At 41.3% G+C, this 22373-nt stretch overlaps 1 protein-coding gene across 1 annotated transcript in view; it reads right to left on the bottom strand.

The window, feature by feature from the left end:
- The window catches only part of LOC141777748 (receptor-type tyrosine-protein phosphatase N2-like), a 284709-nt gene that overhangs the window by 62916 nt on the left and 199420 nt on the right, over positions 1-22373 (bottom strand). Inside the window, exon 13 of the mRNA XM_074652276.1 lies at positions 9280-9492. Coding sequence (XP_074508377.1) covers positions 9280-9492 — 213 coding nt within the window. The remainder of the gene's footprint in view (positions 1-9279; positions 9493-22373) is intronic.

Below are 22373 nucleotides of genomic sequence, written 5' to 3'. Positions count from 1 at the left end.
GTTCTAAATGTAGAGCTGCAATCTTTACTCATTGTACATGCTGGAGACGGACCGCAAAGCTCAATGAGACTGGTACAACTGATCCACCAAAGTGATTACAATTCATCCTGAAGGGGACATGACTGTATGTACCAAATTTCTGGCCATCCATCCAATAGTTGTCGAGACATTTCCCTGACCGGCTGACCAACCGACAGTGCCATGAAATCTAAAACACCTCAAAATAAAGGGCCAATGTGAAGTTATAGCATAGGAAAATGGGTGTATTAGTCACAGGAATGCAGTTATAAAAAAGAGTGCTACCTAGGGTCAACAATATTGCTGTCGATCACAAACCCCTATGTGACGATTAATACATCAGTAATCAATATGTCAGATCAACGGGCCCTCGAGAAAGACAATAAACTTCGAACCACCCAATTAATTTAATCCTGAATAGGCTTGTAGGCAAGTGAAGCCAATGCTGAAGTGCCTTAAACTTGCATTCTTTCTAACAGCCAGCAGGGGGCGACTCCTCTGGTTGCTAAAAGAAGTCTGATTGTATAGAAGTCTATGAGAAAATGAGCCTACTTCTCACTTGATTTATTACCTCAGTAAACATTGTAAACATGAGTTTATGGTCTCGATCACTAGTTTCAAGTCTTCTTCACTAAACCAAGACGTTGTCTTAAAACTTTAACCTTTTAACCAAGATGGCGACGACCAAAATGTCAAACTTGAGGATCAAAACCATGGTCCACAGATGGGTGATGTCATGGTGACTGCGTCCACTTTATACAGCCTATAAGCACGAAGTTAAAAGAACACAACAGTAAATGTCACCTGTCACATCCTCTACATGTGAAACCATACATCACACTACGAAGGGCACCGGCTGCAGCAGAAGATGTGGGCTGGATCTCTGTGGGTATCTGTGTTTCTTAATGAGAGCGATGCTGATGATTAACTAACAACCGGTTTGATTGACGGTGGAGGTAATGTAAGCAGGCCTTCATTAGTCTGCACCTGATCCGACTGATATTCTCGTAGGTCGGCGCGCTGACACTGATCTATGAGCTCGGACACAGACTCATAAATGTGTGCAGATTATTAAAGTGCTTCGGTAGCTGGCAGCACTGCTGCTGGGAGGCAAACACAAACATGAGAATGAAGAGACAGATACTATAGGAAGCACTGAAAAGAGCTAAATACAATCTGCATTGCTCCATTTATAGATGTTCTAGTCCTTGGACTTCCAAAATGTACGTGTTTGGTCAGCTTACAATAATTAATGGATGAGCAGAAAATCATTCGACAACAATTCTGATAATCGTTTAAGATATTTATCAAGAAAAATGGCAAACATTTACTAGTTCCATCTTCAACTTTTGCTGGTCAGACAAGACAAGCAATCTGACAACGTCACCCTTTGGGGAAATCCTGATGGTTATTTGTCATAATCTGGCATTTAATGAACCAAAATACTAATCGATTAATCAAACAAAATCATCAACATATGATTGAGAACAATCATTAGTTGCAGCCCAATAGCTTAAGTGTCATAAAATAAACTTTTCCTGAAAACCAGCCAATAAGCCAATGTCCTGAAATCAGTTTTTTTGCCAAAATGTGTTTGTTAACCCAACTCACTGTGGCCCTCAACATTCTGGTTGCTGCAGAAAAACACGACATTTTAACATCACTTTCATTTTTTCAAATGTTCCGTTGATAGTTGGAGGCTAAATAGATTTAACAGAATTAGTTGTGTTTCTATGGTTACAGATCCGCAGAGCTTGTAAATCATCTTATATCATAATAATACCATTTTAATCAATATTCTGTATCAAATGATTCATTTATTTAATAGTTACATGTATAACTAGAAGGGCATTGGGGAGCGCAGACGTCCACCAAGGCTGTTTCCATAAGAGCAAATAATGCTTGTATCCGTCCCATGGTTTGAATCCCCTCCAAAATGTAATGGGTTCTTCTTCGGCCCATGCTACACCCTTCTCTAAAGTTTCATGAAAATCGGACCAGCAGTTTTTCCGTAATCCTGCTGACAAACAGACAAATAAACCAAACCAAAAACATAACCTCTTTGGCGGAGGTTATAACTGGATAAATGTATGATGAGGTTTTCCATTACGACCTTGATTAACCCTGTCAATCTCTGCGCTGTTTTTGGTTCAATGTATATCACCCCTTACTTGAAATACATTGATTGGAATACAATACAATGTACCATTGACCACAGTATGTGCTGCAATGCACCTTTACAGGATTTGGAAAACCAGTTTGGGTTAATTTTGTGACAGCTGACACTGTTACTGAACTTCTTGGGTTAAAGCTGCAAATATCTGCTATTTCATCCCATTGGTCACCTTTCTATTTGATCATTTTCATGCCAGAACTTTCAAGGATTTTACTACTTTGAAATCTAGCCAGACCAGGAAGGAAAAAGCATCTGAAGCATCATGGCACATTATCGCTCTCCCTTTAGCCTCTTCTTGGCAAAGCAGATTAAATGTCACCGCATGTTTCCCAGACGGTTGTTACAGTCAGGAGAAGCATTTCTGTGATACCAGCGGTGGATCACGCTAACTGGTCAATTTGGGATGTTTAATAATAACCAAATATTGGCCCCATAAATTGGTCTAACCCCTCCTGGCTGTTAAATACAGCAGTTAGTCTGGTTCCCCGTATGTGCGTCAGTGCTACATCCTCAGCAACACGGAGCCCAATCAGCACAAAACACGCATTGTGGGTGTTTTGTCTGGAAGGGAAACACACGATCAATAGCATTCATATTTCAACGAGCCCACACAGTGAACTTTGCAGCAGCAGCGAATTATTTTATGATGTAATTAAAACTGATTCAAAATGGCTTCCCCCCGAGAGCCAATTAGAGGACAAAAAGGCAAAAATTTGAAGGAATAATATAACCGCAAGACAGGTTTAGAGTCTAAACAGCGCAAATTTACAGCGCCTCTGAAATCCCCTCCCCGAGCTGCTTCCATACAAACACAAGTATCTTTATTTACAGCGTATTGATTTTCAACGATACATACTTCATCAGGTGGCGAGACGCGTCAACGTTAATCACTGCAGCTTACGATCTGGATGAGAGTCTGGTGTGCATTTTCCAGCTTTGTCTCGGTGTTGCCTTTTTATTTTATGCCCTTAATGACAGAGTAGGTGAGACTAAGTCAGACTCCCAAGGAGACTTATAAGCATTCAGTCTTGTCTCTGCTTAGCGTGGTAGCAGGGGAGCCTAGTGGATGAACAGATGCCTGTAAGTGAAACAGGATCAACTGTACCGTGAAAATGTCAAGTTACTAAACTATGCACTCACTGATTATGGTATATCATAGCATTGGTTTTCATGAATTGCCAATATGTCTGTTAGTTCATTTTTTCATTTTGGGTGGTTTGAAAACTCCTCATTGTTGTTGTGTTCAAGGACATCTAATAGTTCAGTCTCCTGCCAAAAAGCAGACATTTGAACGCAATAAATGAGAAAATTATATTTTCCAGGACTTCCATATTCTTTTTTTTTTGTCTTCTGGATTAATTTTTGTGACAGCTCATGAATGAAATGCTTTTGTTTTTTCTAAGATGTTGGCGCATCCATCCATTCTCACAACTGCCTTAACTTTGACAATAAATAAAGGCGGATAAATGTTCACCATGATGGATGGTCAATCTCTAGAAAGCCGTAAGTCTTTTCAAATTGATTTTAAAACAACTGAAATTAATGAAAACAAATGTCCGTCTGGAAGGTAAAAAATCAATTGCACCATTTGAAAAACACTCAGCAGAAATTATGTGAGTTTTTTTTTTTAATTGTTAGCAAATGAACCATCAGTATATAAGAGAAGTCACATTTATTTTACTTCTGGAAAGCCTACCAATATGATTTCCTATGTCCTGAAGATGATTTTGTTTGGTGGCCTGAAACAATGTTCTTTTAGGCCACCCAAAAATAAATCAATCATCACCGCTAAAGGTACGAGAAAAGGGAGTGCCCACATTGAAAGCAATAAAAACAGTTACCACTGTGAAGTTAGACACATGTGGAAACGTGTGATCAATGCCGGTGCTTTAACAGTGCATGTGTGCCTCATCAACCCTCCCTGCATGAATAAAGGTTAAAAGAAAAGCCCCAACAACCCCCTCTCATGGGCGCCATGCCAGGGAATCCACTTGGCGCCACATGACCGTCTCGAATCATGCATCACCCCGGGGCGACGGCGGGCGTGTCAGTGACGGGAGGCGTGTGCCACCCAAAGTACCCCTTCTTTATAAAAGCCCGCTAATGGGAAGGAAGACTGGGTTTGGGGGTCGGGGTGTGTCAGCAGGGCCCGTCGGGGCCCATCGGGGCCCACGGGGGCGCCTCTGTTTACACGCCCTTCTGACCAAAACAAATGTAGGGGCCTTCATCCGAGTATTTTGCCTCTGTGCTTGAACAAACAAACAAATAAAAGGGGGGAACATGATACAATATGGTGGAGTCGAGGGAGGGTGGGAGGGCAGGGGACTGAAGGGTTGAAGAAAAGAGCCAATACCGATACCAATGTGTCTGGACTGCAGCTGCTGAGAGCTTTTACAATCATATATTTAAATGTGATGAAGAAATAAATCCACTAAAACTACATGTATGAGAGTTCTGTCCAGAAAAGAGTTCAGCCGATAAAGAATATAAAGCTTCGATAAGGGATAAAAGTGGACGTTTTTGAACTTTTGACACTTAATATTGTTAGAATTTCAAAATGTATCATCATCAACAAACAGTAAGCATGTTAGTTATTGTTTCTTTTATCCCTGTATTTCAATGAAAGCAGTTGCTTAAGATATCACCATCAAAGCTAGTAGATTTGAAAACTCAACTAATTTGGACCAGAAATGGAAGCTAAACCAAAGCTACCATGTTTATTCTCATGGTAGAACCTCAGGCAGTCACCATGCTGAAAGACTTGCTATCTGCAAATGTTGAATTAAAATTAGCATGGACTCAAGTTGCTAGACTAATGACTAAATTAGTGTTGCAAAAGCTATTCTGTCATATATAGGAAGAAAAACGCTGGCTTGTTAAAATTTCCTAAACCAATCAGAATCGTAAAGGACGGATCAGAACTGAGCTCAGCAGTGATTTAATTGGACTGGGTTAAATGTTTGAGGTACTATTGGACGAAAACCCCAGATTATCTTCGCTGACAATGTCCACTTGCCGAAGCTAAAGCCTGGCACCTCCAATGCTTTTAATTTATGGTTGGGGTCTTAAACTACTTCTTAAGAGACAGTAGATGATTAGTTTATTTAAGGGAGGGATGGACCCAGTTTGTTTCAATGACCTGCGACTAGTGAACTGCCCAATAAACAACTCTTTTGGTTCTGTATTCTTTAATACCACCCCCTAGCAATATAGTTTAGAGAATATTATAGATCCAAGATGAAACTGACAGAAGGGTAGGACTCAGAAAAAGTTGCTATTACAAATCTGTCTGCTACGTCAGAACCACAGACAGTGTCGTGGATAACAGCACAGTTAGGCTACTGATATTTCAGAGCCATGGTCGGGGCTATAGATTCTAACTTACTGATATTTCAGAGCCATGGTCGGGGCCATAGATTCTGATTTACTGATATTTCAGAGCCATGGTCGGGGCCATAGATTCTGACTTGTACAACCCCCCTTTTAATGAAAGGTTGTTATCAGCAAACAGTTGTATTTGTCCAAGAGCAGAAGAGAGAGAGAGAGAGAGAGAAGACAGGAAATAAAAAAAAACAGAGTTGACACAGAGAGAAAGATGGTGTAGGACAGTCAGGGAACAAGAGTTATTGTTTGCTTGTTTAATCTAAACTCAGATGTACTGGATATGTGTTTAGTACTTATTCTATGGCAGCATAAAAACGATGTTATCGTGCCTGTGAAGGTCCTCGAAATTAAATTGAGACAGAGAGAGAAAACAGGCGCAGTGTGTGAGGAAAAAAAAAGGGCTAAAAAACATGTTAACAAGTCATTTTATGAGGTCTTGTGTCTTAAAAAAAATTAAGAAAATATGCAAATATGTTGAGATATCTGCAAAGCATTTCTCATGTTTTAACAAATGTCATGGTGCGGGTGATGATATCTTTAAATAGGATAATATTGCTTCAAGATAACATCTCTTGATTTGAGGAAAATCCATGCAGAAACTTCCGCCGCAATCAACTGTAATGATCTCGCCCTGCTGGCGGATAGTTTCTTCTACTTCGAGGACTTTTAGGAGCAGATAAAAGTTTCAATCCGATGTAAAAGATAAACTGAAGGCGACGTTGTAGACTCCCATGTCGGCAGCGGAGTAATCCAGGGACTGACTGACTGACTGACGAGCATCATCCACCATCTCCCCGCCCAGCGCTCACACACGCTCCTCTGTCGACGCCTGTCAATCAACGTCACCTTTGTCAGCGTCGACCAATCCCTTGTTGCGGTTTCACGGGGACCGTTTGATTGACAAGCCGGGGAGCGGAGGAGCGTAAAGCTGAAGGTGGAGGGGATTCACAGGGAGCTAGTGGCACGGTGACGAGAATGGAAGTGTGTGTGTGTGCGAGTGTAAGAGTGTGTGAAGTGAGGCCTCAAACAAACGCGCCAAGGGCAAGAATCATTAACATGCAGTAGCTGGCGAGTGTGTGCATGCATATATGTGTGTGCATGTTTATGTGTGTATGCGAGTGTGTGTGTTTGACAGCCAGTATGAAGGAGACGCAGTAGTAAGGCCGTCAGGCAGCCTGCCGCTTCCTGTCTGCTTTAATTGCATGTAGCCCTAGAGATTGCACACACACACACACACACACACACACACACACACACACACACACACACACACACAGACAGACAGAATCCAGCCCAGGGAACCCCTCTACACAGCAAGCTCTGACAAAGAGACGAGGCTTACACGGCTAAGATGGGAGCTGAACACTGAGGTCTTTCACTGAGGATGACGACGGCTCGCTGTCGAGACTCGATAAAGACGACAGAAGGAAGAGAATCAACTGGAAGGGCTTTGGGAGAGCAAAGCGGGGCTGAGTAAACCTCCCAAGAATGAGCAACACGAGTAGTTTTTTGTGAGCTATTAATCAAATGAATAATGCGTAAACACAAGTCTTACGTGTGAATTTTAATTAGCATTTTCCAATTAGAGGCTTAAAGCGAAAATCTCGGAGGCAAGTAACCGTGAAGATAAGTTTCAAACACCCGAGGAAAAGCAAATATTTTATGTAGACAGAGGAAGGTGTCATTGGACATGTTGAATGTCAGACTTTCAGTCTTTTACTTAGTTAAATCCTGTGAAGTGAGTCTTTTTTTCATATTTTATGTTTCCATCTTCTTCCTCATTAGTAAACAATAGATTATGAAAAAATTAACATTATGAATCTTTATAAATCCCTAGTGTTGAGGTGAACCTCTGACGCAGCAGTGCGGTCTATTTCAGGAGTTAAAAATCCCCGGAGAAGAGCATAAAATGTAAGCACTTAGGGGATGGGCCGGGCTCATTATAAAATCAATGCTCACAGGACCACTCTCATTTAAAAACATGGCGGGGAAAAGGTCAGGGAGAGAGACGGAAAAAAATCTCAATCTAATTCTTTGCTCAAAAAGCCACTTAATATTGGATTCTGTAAATTAAATTTCACACCCGGCTATTCCGGCCAAAGGATAATTACAGCAAGCAGAGAGGGGAATGGAAATGACTTGGGGTGGAAAACCTGTTGGATTGGTGATATCGCTTCATGTCAAACAACAAATTATAGCAGGCGACTAAGTATGGCGAGCAATCACCACACAGAATCAATCTAGTTATAACCTGACAATATAAAATAAAAAACTGTTGATGTCTCTGACACTCCCACACTAAAGGTTTTCACCAGTCCCAAAGTCAAAGCTTTCAGCCGCCAACACTAGAAATGCTGCTAAAGTAAAGCATCTAAAAGCATTATTAAGGGACTCAGCATTTTGAGTTTTATATACATTCACATTTTATGTGATATATCATATACCATATAAATGAAAAACTTGGTATAGATCAGATTTTTTTTTGGCACAGTTCTATTTGATTTGTATGAAACAATCCAGTAGTCACAAGACAAATCTGAGGAGTTACTAAAGTACATGATTAACAGGATATCAAAAAAACAGATTTCTGATATACTAAATTCTTTTTAATTTAACAGACTCTCCTCTTATCTTTGCTTCCCCCCCCCAGTGAATTACTAAATACTTGTACCTCTAAAAAGATTCAAATAAATCAATAAAAAAAATCACTCTTGAACTTGTTACAACCAGTAAACCAATGCAATCCGGTGACGAGGGGTTAAATTAGGGGTCATAGGCAAAAACGTTTGGGAACCACTGTTCTATCAGCCCAGCTGCCAAGCAGGGAAAAAAAATGTACCTTTCTGCAAACCACAGATATTTTGAATGTCATAGTTTTTGCATTCGGTCATAGCAAGAGATAGTAGTATATCGAGCGACCGTTATTTAAAGTTAGGTGGTATAATAATGAGTATAACAAGTGAGAAAGCCCGCTATACGGGTGGGTTTGTAGGGGTGGTAGATGGGTCCAACAAACACAGGACTTTCACCCAGGAGACCGCTGTCCGTGTCCCTGTGAAACGAAAATCAACGTTGACTTTACACTTGTTATGTAATGTTACGCGAGTCTACTAAGGGTGGCTGTTATTTATTTATGCTAATTACGTTGTTACATTAGGTTGTTACATTACGCTGTTACATTACGTTGTTACATTACGCTGTTACATTACGTTGTTACATTAGGTTGTTACATTACGTTGTTACATTACGCTGTTACATTACGTTGTTACATTACGTTGTTACATTACGTTGTTACATTACGCTGTTACATTACGCTGTTACATTACGTTGTTACATTACGTTGTTACATTACGTTGTTACATTACGTTGTTACATTACGTAGTTACGTTGTTATTTGAACACAAACCATGAACTTTTTTCTAGCCTTAAACGTGCCTAAAATGAATCAATCGTTTCACAACGAAAACCATGTTTCATTGTGCGTTTCTTCAAGCGTGAGAAAAAGCTGATATGAAACGTATTTCTGGTTCAGAAATGTTGATATTCAACATATCGTGTGGTTTGCAGAAACCTACAATGCCAACATTGTTTTCTGGTGACTGGTGTTGCTTCTATACCATCCCAATCCTGCATATTTTATTACAGTTATGAAAAAATCTTTTCAAATTTAAATGCACAAATGGTGCAGTAGCATCTCCTACCTGATAGGTGGCGGTAGCATCGCTGCCAGTATCTGTTCCCAGATTGGTGAGCTTCTGTTTGAGCTTGTGGTGGGAGCGGTGGCGGAGGCAGTAGACCACGGTGGAGGCCAGCAGCACGCCGACGATGCACAGGATGGACACGACGGTGAGGACGAGGAACTTGGTCGACTCCGCCTGGCTGTACTTGGTGGGGATCTGGTTGATCTGGCTTCCCTGTGGGCCACAAAAGAACAGATAAAAAAGGGTTAAAAATATGCTTTCATGTGAGGTGAGTGGCTCCGCTGTGCAGCTCAACAGGTAGAGCGTGGTATTCTCATTCGATTCATCCACCGTGCTAAAAATGTCTGCGCTCGTGATGGAAGCAAAACTGCAGGGGTGTAAAACTATGTACATAAAAGTATGCACACTTTCATTCCAGCCAAAAACTACACCAGGTGTTTTTATTGATCAATCAGACAAGAGGAACTAATCTGCAAAATCCTCTGGTGGAGTGTTTGACTGGAACTGGATTAAAGCATCCACCAAACGGACCAAAAACATAACACTAAAATCCTTCATTTGACGGTAATCTATCCGAACCCCCTTAAAAGCCTTCATTATTTTTGCTTCCAATGAACCCCCCTCCAAAAAAAAGGGTTTGATTCTACTTCAGTAGATGAACGTGTAAATCACATGCTTCTTTTATTTCCTTTTTTGGAAAGACATAAATATGCATATCACTGTGCTCGATGAAAAGTATAATCACAAGCGTTTGTTCTGCCATCTGTGCCCACGAGTGCGTAGAATGCATAAACTCCTGTTTAGCAAAGCATTCTGAGTGTGCCTAGACAGCTCAGCACACCGTTACTGCTATATTGGAGGAATTTTTCTACCATTGTGGAGCGGAGACGACAGACGTTCTGCCGTCTCCAGCGAGCGCTTTGCCAACTTCGACCTCGGCGGCACTTTAAACCAGCGCGTGAGAACCAGATCCTTCGGCAAACAACTGGAGATGAAAGATCTCTTTTCACGCGCTCTGCTGCTTAAGATAACACAATGGACACGTACTGTACCGTACGATAAAAGTCTCTGTTTGAACTGCTTCTTGAGTGTGTAAAAAAAACACCATGGCAATAATTTGAGCGAGGGGAAGTCATTGGTATCGAGCTGCAGTTCCAACCGCCGCTTGCTGTTTCATTTTCAGACACCAGTCAGATCAACATATAATGGGACTATTGCTTTTTACCGGACTACTAAGAGTTAACAATATAGGCACCATAATTCCCCATTATTACACACTGCGTAAAGATCTTGACAACAAATAGCGAGGCAAGAACCAAGAGAGAGAAGAGCTACAAATTGCACTGCCAATGAGAAGGCCTACAATTCCTCCTGACACTGAATTATCAAAAGAAATCAATAGCAAAAAAAAAAGCTTTTCTTGACTCATTTCTTCTGGGGAACAAGCGTTTTTTTTTTCTCTGCAGCACAGTAAAAGATCAAATCCCTCCCTTTTATTAGTGAAATGCTCACTATAGCTCATCATTACTCTAGCTTTCCCTGATAGTCACTTTATGCTGCATATTAAACCTGTTTGGTATATTTGTGCTAGAGAGAAAAGTGTTGAGGAAAGGTGCTCTCAGACTCACAGAAAGGCCGCAGGCTTGAGGGGTAAAAAAGAGAGGTACAAAAAAAAAACTGCTCCCTGTCCCTCGGTGGTGGAGGTCACGCAGATTAGGCGAGGTGCGGCGTGGTGAGTTAATGGAAAGGAGGCTTTGAAAGCAGTAGGGAGAAAAGGGGACAGCCTTGTCGAATCCCTCCTGCCTGCCTGTCAGCAGAGAAACCCTGAAACCCTGGGAGGTGGGAAAAGGAGCGCTCTACCCTGCACACGGATTGTTCTGGAATTCTTGTGAGGTTTCAGGGAGTGACCCCTCCCAACACCATCACCACTCGATGATGCCCCCCCCCCCCCCCCCCACCACCACCACCCCCCTATGATTTCATTCATTGCTGCCTCTGCATTCAGCACCTGATAAAGAATGCCTGCAGAAAGACCCACAATGGGGGACAACATTTGTCCGATGCATTGTGGGGTGTCCAATTTGCTTGGGGGAGCTCTAAGCCGTACTGTAAAAGCTGGTTGCATAGTAATGTGACGGCCTTGAAAGGAAACAGTGGGCGTCTCTGACTGGGGCGCTGCACTAAAGACCATTCTCTGAGAGCTAGCGAAGAAATATAATAATAAAGCAGAACAATAAAGATGAGAGAAATCCAGCTCTGAAGTACAGTACTTATAAAAGATTGATCTACTAGTAACGGAAAGTTACTACTGAGGCTGTTCATAAATCAGTAATAAACATAATGCAGGGCTGCTGTTTATGTTAGATTTGTACGGCTGCAGATATTAATATTGCATTCGAAAAAGTCAAACCTGTCTCCTACAAAATGATGTTCCCAATCAACTTAACTGCATTCTCAGTGACGTTTCGAGGGAGACGTTGGAAATTGAAACAAAATAAAACAAAAAACGCAACAAAATTATTGGTTAGGTTTAGTAAAAAAACATCAAGGTTTGGTTTAAAATGACTACGTTTGTTATGTTATTAAGTTACGGATGTAAATTAAAATAAGTGAGTTTTAGTTTCACACAGAGGACATGAACAGCAGTCTCCTGGGTGTGTTTGTTTGACCCATCCAACCACCCACGACGTCCTCCCTACGCTGACCTCCGCAGACTATCATTACAAACATATTTGTGATGCGTCAAAAACAAACGTAATCCGCAATAAAATAAAAAACAACATGTATGGGAATATAATATTTAGGAAACAGGGCTGGCAGAAGTTTCAGAACTTTAGTCGATTCCTCGACTAAAGAAGTTGTTCGACTAACACTCAACACGATTTTGTCGACTGATCGATTAGTTGATTTAATTGACAGAAAAAATCTGTTAAATGGAGTTTCTCAATAAAGAATCACACAAACCACTTTAAATCTTGTCTTTACTAGAGATGTGCTCATAAGATTCTTGAAAATAACCCATTCAGCAGGAAAAAAGCATTAAAAATCGACTAAATCGACTAAATAAATCTTAGTCGACTGAGACCAAAACAAGCGATCGGTCGACAAATCGACTAAGATGGTGCAGCCCTATAGGTTAATGTTTCTTTTTCTATTAATGTGTAATGTAATACTTAACTACTAATTACTTAATATAAAAGATATCGCAGCAGAAATATCAGCCGTTAAAGAAGCATCATAAGCAAAAGTATGTGAGCAGTAGCATGTTGGTGTTGTGGGCTCGGTAAGGTCATTAATAATGCATTACTGCTGATTCCACATGCTTCCACTGCAATCATCTTTTGCAAAATGTATTATTTCTTTTTTTTCCTTTTTTTTTTTTTAACACAGATCAAATAACTTCATTTGTCATTTTACTCCCCGAGTCATCTCGTTGTTTTGTCAAATTAGGTTTCAAGGAGAGGGATTGCATCTTGCTCGGCTAGTAATGGCCCATAATTCAAAGCTCTAACTGTAACAGCTCAGTCATCTTTCACGGGACAGATGCCGGCGTTTCTATAGCACTCCCCCCCCCCTCCTCACACTCACTGATTCCACCCCCCCCCGGTCTCTTTATCATGGCTGCATATAACACATCTGTCTTTTAATTTAAACAAATGTAGCCTGACCCCACCTGCTTCATCAAGTTTGGTTGCAGTTGTTAGTAACAGTGAAGGGGCGGAGGAGTGTGTGTCGTTGAGTGTAAGAGAGAGAGAGACAGAGAGAGGAGAGAGAGAGAGAGAGTCTTGGGGGGGTGTATGACTTGTTAGATCGCAGCGATGAAGAACGAGCAGCCATTCTGCTCGCGCCGCAGAGGCAGATGTAGCAGAAATTTGCAATGATTGAAAATCAAATGTTTGCTCAGGATGGGAGGCAGAACGTTCACACATGAGCCAATGCGTGCCAGTCATTACTGTGCAGAGGACTGTGTAACCTTTTCAGTAACACAGCGTGAAACCGAACACTTGGAAATATTGAGCAAAGTGTTGAATACCTACGTCTGTGTAACGATTCCTATTCTTTGCCATAAGTGTCACCTACACTCTGTTTCCGATAATAGGAGGTTATCTGCGCCGCCTCTGCAGCTCCGAGGCCTTTTCCTGACTCTCCCTCCTGTGGCTTAACACTTTCCATCAAATTACATGTTGAGGGCTTGATGTAGAGAAGGAGAACTGCAGCTCAGCGGAGAGGAATTAAAGGACATTTTTACATCTGTGTTGTTGGTATGATTATAGGTAGAAAAAGGAATAATCTTGGACAATAATCAGTATTGGCTTGGTTGTTAAAAGAACACAGCCAGAATTAAATAGCACTCCAGACACTCAATCTGGATCATTCCTGGCTCAGATGTACGTTTTTTGTTTTTTTCTTGATTATATGATGAAAAAAGCCACAGAAAATCCAGTTTGTTTCTGGAGGAAAATCAGACGTTTTGATCAAGTCTATTTCAGAGAGCGGCAGAGAATGAAAGAGAAATATTGTCTCCCCAAAGGCATAGGGGAGAAGGGAGTTCCTTTCATGCCTCCAACCTCTATTGTCCATCTGCCCCAGCAAAAGCGATTGTACTTGCAAATTTTTTTTTCATTTCACATAGGCAAACGTGATTTGACATACAGTGTGCCGCTCCTCCTGGCCTGAGTATTTCTGAAAATCATTAACATAACCCGTCAAGGATGCTGGCTGGCTGTGTACGCTGCTGGGTCCAGCCCTTTTCAGCAAATATCAGACACACTCCCTACAGACAGACAGACAGACAGGCGTCTTTGAACAGGAGGGGGAAAAGAATAGAAACCCCCCAAACAGAGAGAGAGAAAATAAATGCATTATTACAGAACATCTTTTTTTTTTTTTTATTTCTCCTCTGGTGATTCTTTAAGTTTTTGCATTAAAATCCGCTCCCCTTTGACTCAGCACGCTTAGTGCGATGTGTAGGTAGCATTCTAATTCATTTACTTACAATAATCTGCTTTGCAGCCGTTAAAGAAAATGTCACTAATTTCAATTAGGAAATAAGAACGAGGTGAAATCAGGTTTAGGAAGTGTAGTAGGCCTGAAAATAAATGTGTTGTAGCTGTTGTAGTTTTTCTTTTTGGTTTGCGGATTTGAGATGGAGGTTTGGTGGTGGAGGGGTTAGGTCTCCGGGTTGGTTGGTTAGTGTGTGTGTGCGTGTGTGTGTGTGTGCGTGTGTGTGTGTGTGTGTGTGAAGGGGGGGTGTGGATTAGCCAGGCTTCCATAGACAAAAGGCAGATGGATTTGCACGGATCTGGCTTATTCAGAACGGGTGAAAAAAGGTCAGAGGGAGAGCGGCGGCCGGCTATTGTTTTCCACCACGATGACTGCTGTAGGAAACAAAGATCTGTCCCTCACCTCCGATTCATCCAGGGGCCTATTAAAAAGTTCAGCTGAGGGTTTTTAACAAAAAACCTTCCAGCAAACAAGCACAGAGGAACATAAATGCAGCAGCACATGTAACTACAGTGGATGCATCTGTGCGTAATATGCACACATAATATGCAAAATGATATTCCAATTTGATGCACTCACATCAGCAGGTGCACACTGGTACACACACACACCCACGCATATTCAAACACTCATGTGTGCACACTGCACCCACACAAATGCAAAGTCCTCACACACTTTGTTAAAAAAAATTTTTAAAAATGCTATAAAATACCAAAATGTTGCTCCTGAATATGGACTTTCATTTAAAAATCTAACAGAAAGATTATTAATTTCACTTTATATGTTTTTTTTTAATTCCCCTCGTATCTTTGCCAGACAACACAGTGTGAATCCATCTCTCGGTGATATCACAAACGAATCAGGATACTCCTCCAAGTTGAATATCGCTTGCAACATTTAAAAAAAAAAAAAATGCACAAAGTTTTCCCTCAAGCAGCTGGACAAAATGCAAACAGCGGTGAATCCCATTCAAATGAATGTTATTACAATGTTACAGTGAGATGCAGCTGCACGAAGCCTGCCGACCGGGGCGCGCCGTCAATCACTGTCTAAACTCCACGGATACTCCCATTGCACGGACACAATTTTACTTTTGCTTGTCAATTTCTGAAATTTATTGAAGCATTTTCAAGACAAAAAAATGCTCCAAATGAATATGGCTGCAACAAATTATGATATGCAATATTAAAAAAAAAAAAAAAAGGACTGTGCGTAAAATGTGCAGAACGCACTCCCCAGTACAACAGAGGAATGAAGAGAGAAGAGCAACAGCAGCAGAGACTCATCATCTTTTGTAAAGATTTTCAGGTTAAATGGCAGAGGGAAGTCAACGGGAAAACATTAGCATGCAGAACAACATAGAAATCCTACCAAAAATCCATGGTGAGGTAATGCAACAGACACCTCCTCCTGTGTCTATTTCCCATTCAAGTCCGGCTGCACCGACACCACCGACTCAGAGATGGCAACACACCGGCGACGAAGGCAGAGGAGGAGGAGGAGAGAGTGAGTGGGAGAGAGAGAGAGAGAGAGAGAGAGAGAGAGAGAGAGAGAGAGAGGGAGTTTCATCACCTCCCATCATCCCCTTTTTCTCCTTTGAAAAAAAAAAAGTTCCCAGCTTCCTCTCATCCTCCTCCTTCGTTGCGAAAAAAAATAGGAAAAAAAAATGCACCAACAGATTTCTCTCTGGTCTTTTCCTTGACGCAATTTAGTACACGCTCAGAGAGGAGAGGACAGGAGGAGAGGAGGAGAGGAGGAAGAGGAGCGGCAGCCTCCAACACTTCCACAGAGAGGAATGAGATGCTATTTTTTTTTCTGAGAGAGAGAGAGAGAGAGACTACAAAGTGCACTGTGGGGCTCCTCCTTATATTCCTCCCATCCCTCCCTCCATTCCCTGCCTGTCTACAGCACATGTCACCTCCCCTCGTTGCCATGGCAACGGCTCCACATGTTGCCGACAGGAGGAGGAAGAGGAGAGGAAGAGGAGGTGAGGACAAGAGAGGAAAGGAAAGGGGGTGGGGGGGGATGGAAGGAAGGAGGCGAAAGGCAGGAGGAAGGGAATAAGGAGCGGCAGAGTGAACGGAAGAGGGGGAGAAGGAAGAGGTTGTGAGGAAACGAGGTGGAGGAAAGGAGTCAAGAGGAGAGAAAGGGGAGCGGTGTGGCAAAAAAAAAAATCCTCCTTACAACTCATCCACACTCACGCTGAGCCTTAAAGTCTTGTTTTCCTATAAACAAATTCTGTCAGAGCGGCGACATTCACTCCCCTTTTGGAAACTGGAGGGAATATCTTCAGGCGTGATCGTCCCTCCGCTGCTCCAGTCAAGAACATTCCTATAACTAAACATTCCTCTTTGAGTAACAAGCAGAATTATCTCCACTGGCGCTGCAGTGTCTTCTATTTCAACTTGACTGTGACTTATTAAGAGGATGTTTAGCATAGTTATAGGAAAACTCAAGCGGATATGTCAACAGCTGTGAAATGATACGAGGTGCTAACAGCGTATAAAGAAGTCATAGAAGTAAAAAAAAAGAGTGGTAACATCCAGTCCGTCCAGTCATTATTGAGAAAATAACCATTGACATGAACAACTGAATCAATCATATTCTCAGAAAATGCTCATTGTCATGTAGATGAATGAGGATCGTACCCACAACGAATACAAATACAGCCCTACAGATTTGTCGGAATTTAGCCCATCAACACAAACAAAACGTCGGCCAACAAGTAACTGGAAATTGTCGTACAGAAATTCAAAATCTCTTCAGTCTGTGTGAGCTAATTTAAAAAGAGTGTCTCCATTATATAGTTAATCCATCAGAGGGCTCAGACAAGTTTATTTTTTAATTGTAAAATATCCCTCTGAGCACACGGTAACAATTTAACAACTTCATTAAAGAGCTCCTGCAAAGAATGTCCTTTTTAATCTCAAATACTGATATCTCTATTGGCCTAAAAACACAGTAATGGCTACTAAAAAATAATATGGATGTTTATGTTCGATAAAGAAAGAGGGTAAAAATATATTTTCCTCCCTCAATAGAAACTGAGTGGATTAGCCAACAATTTACTGAAACCTGCATTTATTTTAACACTAAATTTAAGCAAAAAGTGTGCCGACATTTGCTTTGAACAAAACAAATGAACGTAGGCTTACTTCAGTCTCATTGGACAACAAGTGCAATGTTCGAAAGAGGCTTTAAACTTCCTGAAATACTGTGTGTAACCTGCTGATTAAGAGCCAACAAAGGGCTCGACATTTAATCAAATTCATAAAACTGATTCCCCAGAAAATTCATAAGAATCCTTCAGTCTCTCTATTATTATATCTTTGTACTTCTAGGAAGCTTATTTAGTCTCTTCAACACATGCTAGAAACAGAGCTGACTGACATTTCCCTTTTTGTCAAAAGTTAACAATCGTCCTTTTAGGTCATCTTCACATATGGATGGATCTATATCGTTCCATCTCTATCCGTCTACAATCTATCACAATCTTCTTCTGCAAAGAGAGAGTGCCGATGACAGTAACAGTTTGTGCTGCTACTTAGGGAGGTGACCCACACACACACACACACACACACACACACACACACACACACACACACACCATAGCCACCCCAGGCCTAATCAACAAATAGGGCTAATGAGTTATTAGCTGTGGAGAGTGAAGAAGGAGGCGCTGAGACCAATGAAGGACTAACAGCTGCAGCAAACACGGGAGGAGGGTTAGAGCCTTAAGACAGGAAGGTGTGTGTGTGTTTAGATGTGGGAGGCAAAGATATATAGGTGTTTACACTTTTACTTTCCATGCATGGATATATGTATATATATATATACTGTATATATATATATATATATATATATATATAACAATAATACATATATCAGTATGCACATGTCTGTTTAAAATATAATGTGTATGTGGTTGTGTGTGTGAGAGTCTCCCATCGTACCAGTGTGTGTTTGCACTTCGGCTTAAAAAAAGAAAGTGAGGGGTTAAAGAGGAGATGCTGCCTAATGCAGATGACAAGGTCCTTCCTGGGGAGTGTGTGTGTGTGTGTGTGTGTGTGTGTATGTGTGTGTGTGTGTGTTGATGGGGGGGGGGCTCTTCAGTTTATCTTTCTATTCAACACCCCCCCCCACTCCCTCCAACTCCTTCACAGACACCCCCACACCTCCTTTTGTCCCCTTTGGCGACAGCTGGAGGTGGCAGGCAGTGAGGACCCTGCTCTGCTGTGTGTGTGTGTGTGTGTGTGTGTGTGTGTGTGTCTTTTGGGGGGGTTGGGGTGGGGGGGTGACCAGTGCCTTTCAGATTGCGCCCCTCCCACCCCCAACCTACCCCTACTCTCTGAACACAAGCTAAGGGAGCTTTTGGGCGCCAACATTTCATTTCCTTTCCCTTTTAGCAGCAAGAAAATCGCTTCCCGTTAAGCTTTTATTCTCTCCAGCTATACGCCCCCTAAAACACACCACCACCACCGGCACCTCCTCCCACCTCTACCTGCTCACACACACTCCTTCTGTCTCTGTCTGCATCACAGTTGTACAACAACAGCTTACAAGCAGGAGGTTTAACAGCACGTTTCTGCCACAGCCTCGGTGGAAACGCATCGACTCTCTGAACCTTCAATCAGTTCGTTTCAATATAGTGAACTCGAGGTAACTCTGGTTAATGATTCATTACACCTATCACACCTTTGTATTAAATGTAAAATACCACTTTTTGACTGGCCTGAGTCGTCTGTAGAAAACAGATAACAGGACATCTAGCTTACAGTAGCACCATACTATATCAGTGCAACAAGGTCGATACTTTAAAGCTGCACTAATCAATATTTCTGACATGAACAGTGGACAAAATAACTATGTTTAAGGTGAAATGCTCTTCAGCAAAGAAGCCCTCTGTAAACCTCCCTTCATGTGTCCTCCTCAGCACCAAACAACAGACACGTTTCTGAACAAAGTGGAGCATTTAAAGAGGCAGATCTTTTCACTCAGGACTTGGTGGAGACCAAAGCAGAGCTAAGAGGACAAGGAATATTGTACTTACGTCAGGTAGACGCAAACATGACTACAAATAAATATTTCTCTGTGTTTACTAGACATTGGTTTTCTAGCACATGAGCCATAACAACATATACTATAAGATGAAAGTATATCAGATGTTATGGTTTAGTTTGTTTCTCTGCCAGTGGGCTACCTTCGGTTCTGAAAAGTGAAGCCAATGCTGAAGAGCCTTAAACTTCTTTCTAACAGCCAGCAGGGGGCGACTCCTCTGGTTGCAAAAAGAAGTCTGATTGTATAGAAGTCTATGAGAAAAAGAGTCTACTTCTCACTTGATTTATTACCTCAGTAAACATTGTAAACATGAGTTTATGGTCTCAATCACTAGTTTCAAGTCTTCTTCAATACAGCATGATGTTCATTTAGTAAATTATGGTCCCAGAAATGAGGTATAACAGTAACAGAATATTGATTTATATTTGCCCAGCGCTGCATAGTTTGCCTGTTTGATCCGAGTTTGCGAGTGATTGGCAGCTTCCTCCGTTGAATGAACAGCCAATAGGAAAGCTCTCTCTCTGAAATGACCTGTGATTGTCCGAAGTCTCCCGTAATTGGCTAGATTTTTTTAAAGCCTGAAATCAGAGCCATGAGGAGGTGCAGAAGTCTAGTTTTCTCTCAGAACACTTGAATTACAATATGCTGAAAGGTTATTATGGATTTTTTTACCAATGATGCCAAAAACATTCTGTCTACTGCAGGTTTAATTACTGTATAATATCTTGGTCGCTTAAAAATGTCTTATTCAGCATTCGGTTGTACTTATCTCCATCCTCTCATGTCACATCTGGTTGCAAAAAAACAAGATGGCGACGACGAAATCAGTAGTCCACAAACCAATTGGTGACGTCAGGGTAACTACAGCCACTTCTTATATAGTCTATGTTCTCTGGCCAGAAAATCCATTAATGCAGCTTTAAATTGTAGGTATCCATAGCAACAGTGCTTGCTAACAGTTCAACTAACTCTCACTATTATCTTTGCATCCGCCACACCCATTATTACCTCCGTCAAGGCCGAAGGCCTAAGACGGAGTTAATGTTTCCACCGGCGTTGGTTTGTTGGTTTGTTGGTTTGTTGGTTTGTCTGTTAGCAGGATTACTCAAAAAGTCTGCGATGGATCTGAATGAAATTTTTTGGAGGGGTGGGGTGTGGCACAATGAACAATTCATTCGATTTTGGTGGCAATCTGGGGGGCAGGGCGGGGGCAGCGACATACATGAAACCTGCCATGGCGGAGGTCTGCGCTCTCAGAGTGCACTTCTAGTTTTAATCTATCAGAACACCTCATTGTGTATTATTGCTTGCTTATTTGCACAATACAAGGTTCTAACATTCCAACAAACGTGTTTTATTCTGTACGGGTTGATTATCTTGAATATTTCCTTCTCAGTGATTAGGATTCCCCAATATTTGTAGAGTAAAACAATCACTGTGTGTGAAATGGGCAACAGTAAAGTCCTTGATACAGGAGAAAAAAAAGAAGAGTTTTCCTGAAAGTGCATTGACTAGAGACTGTAGTAAATCACTCCTTTAATGTACTTTTGTGAACAAGGTGAATGAACATGAACACTGAGCTACACTGGATTTGGTAACCACCTCCACACAGAGCACCTTACAAGGCCACGGTCACACACATACTGTAGTGTTATAAATGGTGCCGGCATGAATGAAACGTACTGTACCTCGTTCTATATAAAAGAGGTCAGTGAAGGAGCAGATGTGCTTTGAAAGACTTGTACCAAACGTTCTAAGGATCTGACAGCTATAGATCTGTCTAATGTGCTCATAGTGAATGATCTCCCTCCACGTTATCTGTGAGCAGAATCTCTCCCGTTGGTTTGCATTGCTCCTGTCCTGATCCTCTGTACCCAGCCCTGTCTCCTAGAACTTACGTTCACATACAACTAAACTGCATTGTGAATAATGTCACATAAACACAAGACATTTACCCTGGAGACCGCTCTTCGTGTCCCGTGTGAAACTAAAAGTCAACGTACACTTATAACATAACAAATGTAGTCACTTTAAAGGTCCCATATTGTAAAAAGTGAGAATTTCAGGTCTTTTACATTATAAAGCAGGTTTAAGTGCTATGTAAATACTGTTAAACTATCAAAACGCTCAATATACGGAGAAACACACACACAGCCCATATTCAGAAATTGCGTGTTTGAAACAAGCCGTTAGGATTTCTGTCCATTTGTGATGTCACAAATATACAATATTTAGACCATTACATGGTTTTAAAGGTAAACATTCTAAATGTGTCTCAGTTTATTTCCTGTTGCAGTGTATGTAAATAACATCAGCTGACAGGAAGTAAACATGGACCCAAATTGTTGCCTAGCAACACAATTCCATTGCAATTCCGTTGAAATGCAATAAAATGGAGCGTTTCAGACAGAGGGTAAATACAAGTATATTCAGGCAGACCGTATGACGAGAATAATGTGTTTTTTGAACATTACAGCATGTAAACATGCTCTAGTAGAAACACAAAATACAAGTATGAACATGAAAATGAGCATGATATGGGAGTTCAAGCCAAACCATGATGGATTGGAGAAGTTTTGTTGCAGATTTTCTTTTTGTTTGTTTTCAATTTAACTTTAACCACGTCTTTAAGAGTGTTTAAAACTGTGACCGTAATCCGGGAGAAAACATGTTTCCCTCGAAACATAATTGAAAAATGCAGTTTAGTTGTAAGGGAACATGATTTTGTAGGAGACAGGGTTGCAGTACCACTGGGATAGGTGGGAGATGGTATCAGGGTTTACTACTCTATAGCGGCAAATATAGTATTTGTAGCTTTGTGTTTCATTCCTTGTGACAGACAAAAGGAATCAACAATTGGTAATGTGACCAGTATGTTTAAACATTTGTAGGCTGCAGATGGTATTCAATTATTACAAATGGCATTATATTAAAAGATTGTCGGTGTTGGTACAATCTCTGATGGTAAAAGCACAACATCAACTGATCATTCTGTCTATCATATGTAATTGGATTACATCCATATCGGAGAC

The sequence above is a fragment of the Sebastes fasciatus genome, chromosome 11 (genome assembly GCF_043250625.1).
Source record: "Sebastes fasciatus isolate fSebFas1 chromosome 11, fSebFas1.pri, whole genome shotgun sequence".
Taxonomy (NCBI): Eukaryota; Metazoa; Chordata; class Actinopteri; order Perciformes; family Sebastidae; genus Sebastes; species Sebastes fasciatus.
This window is presented reverse-complemented; position numbering and strand designations above follow the sequence as displayed.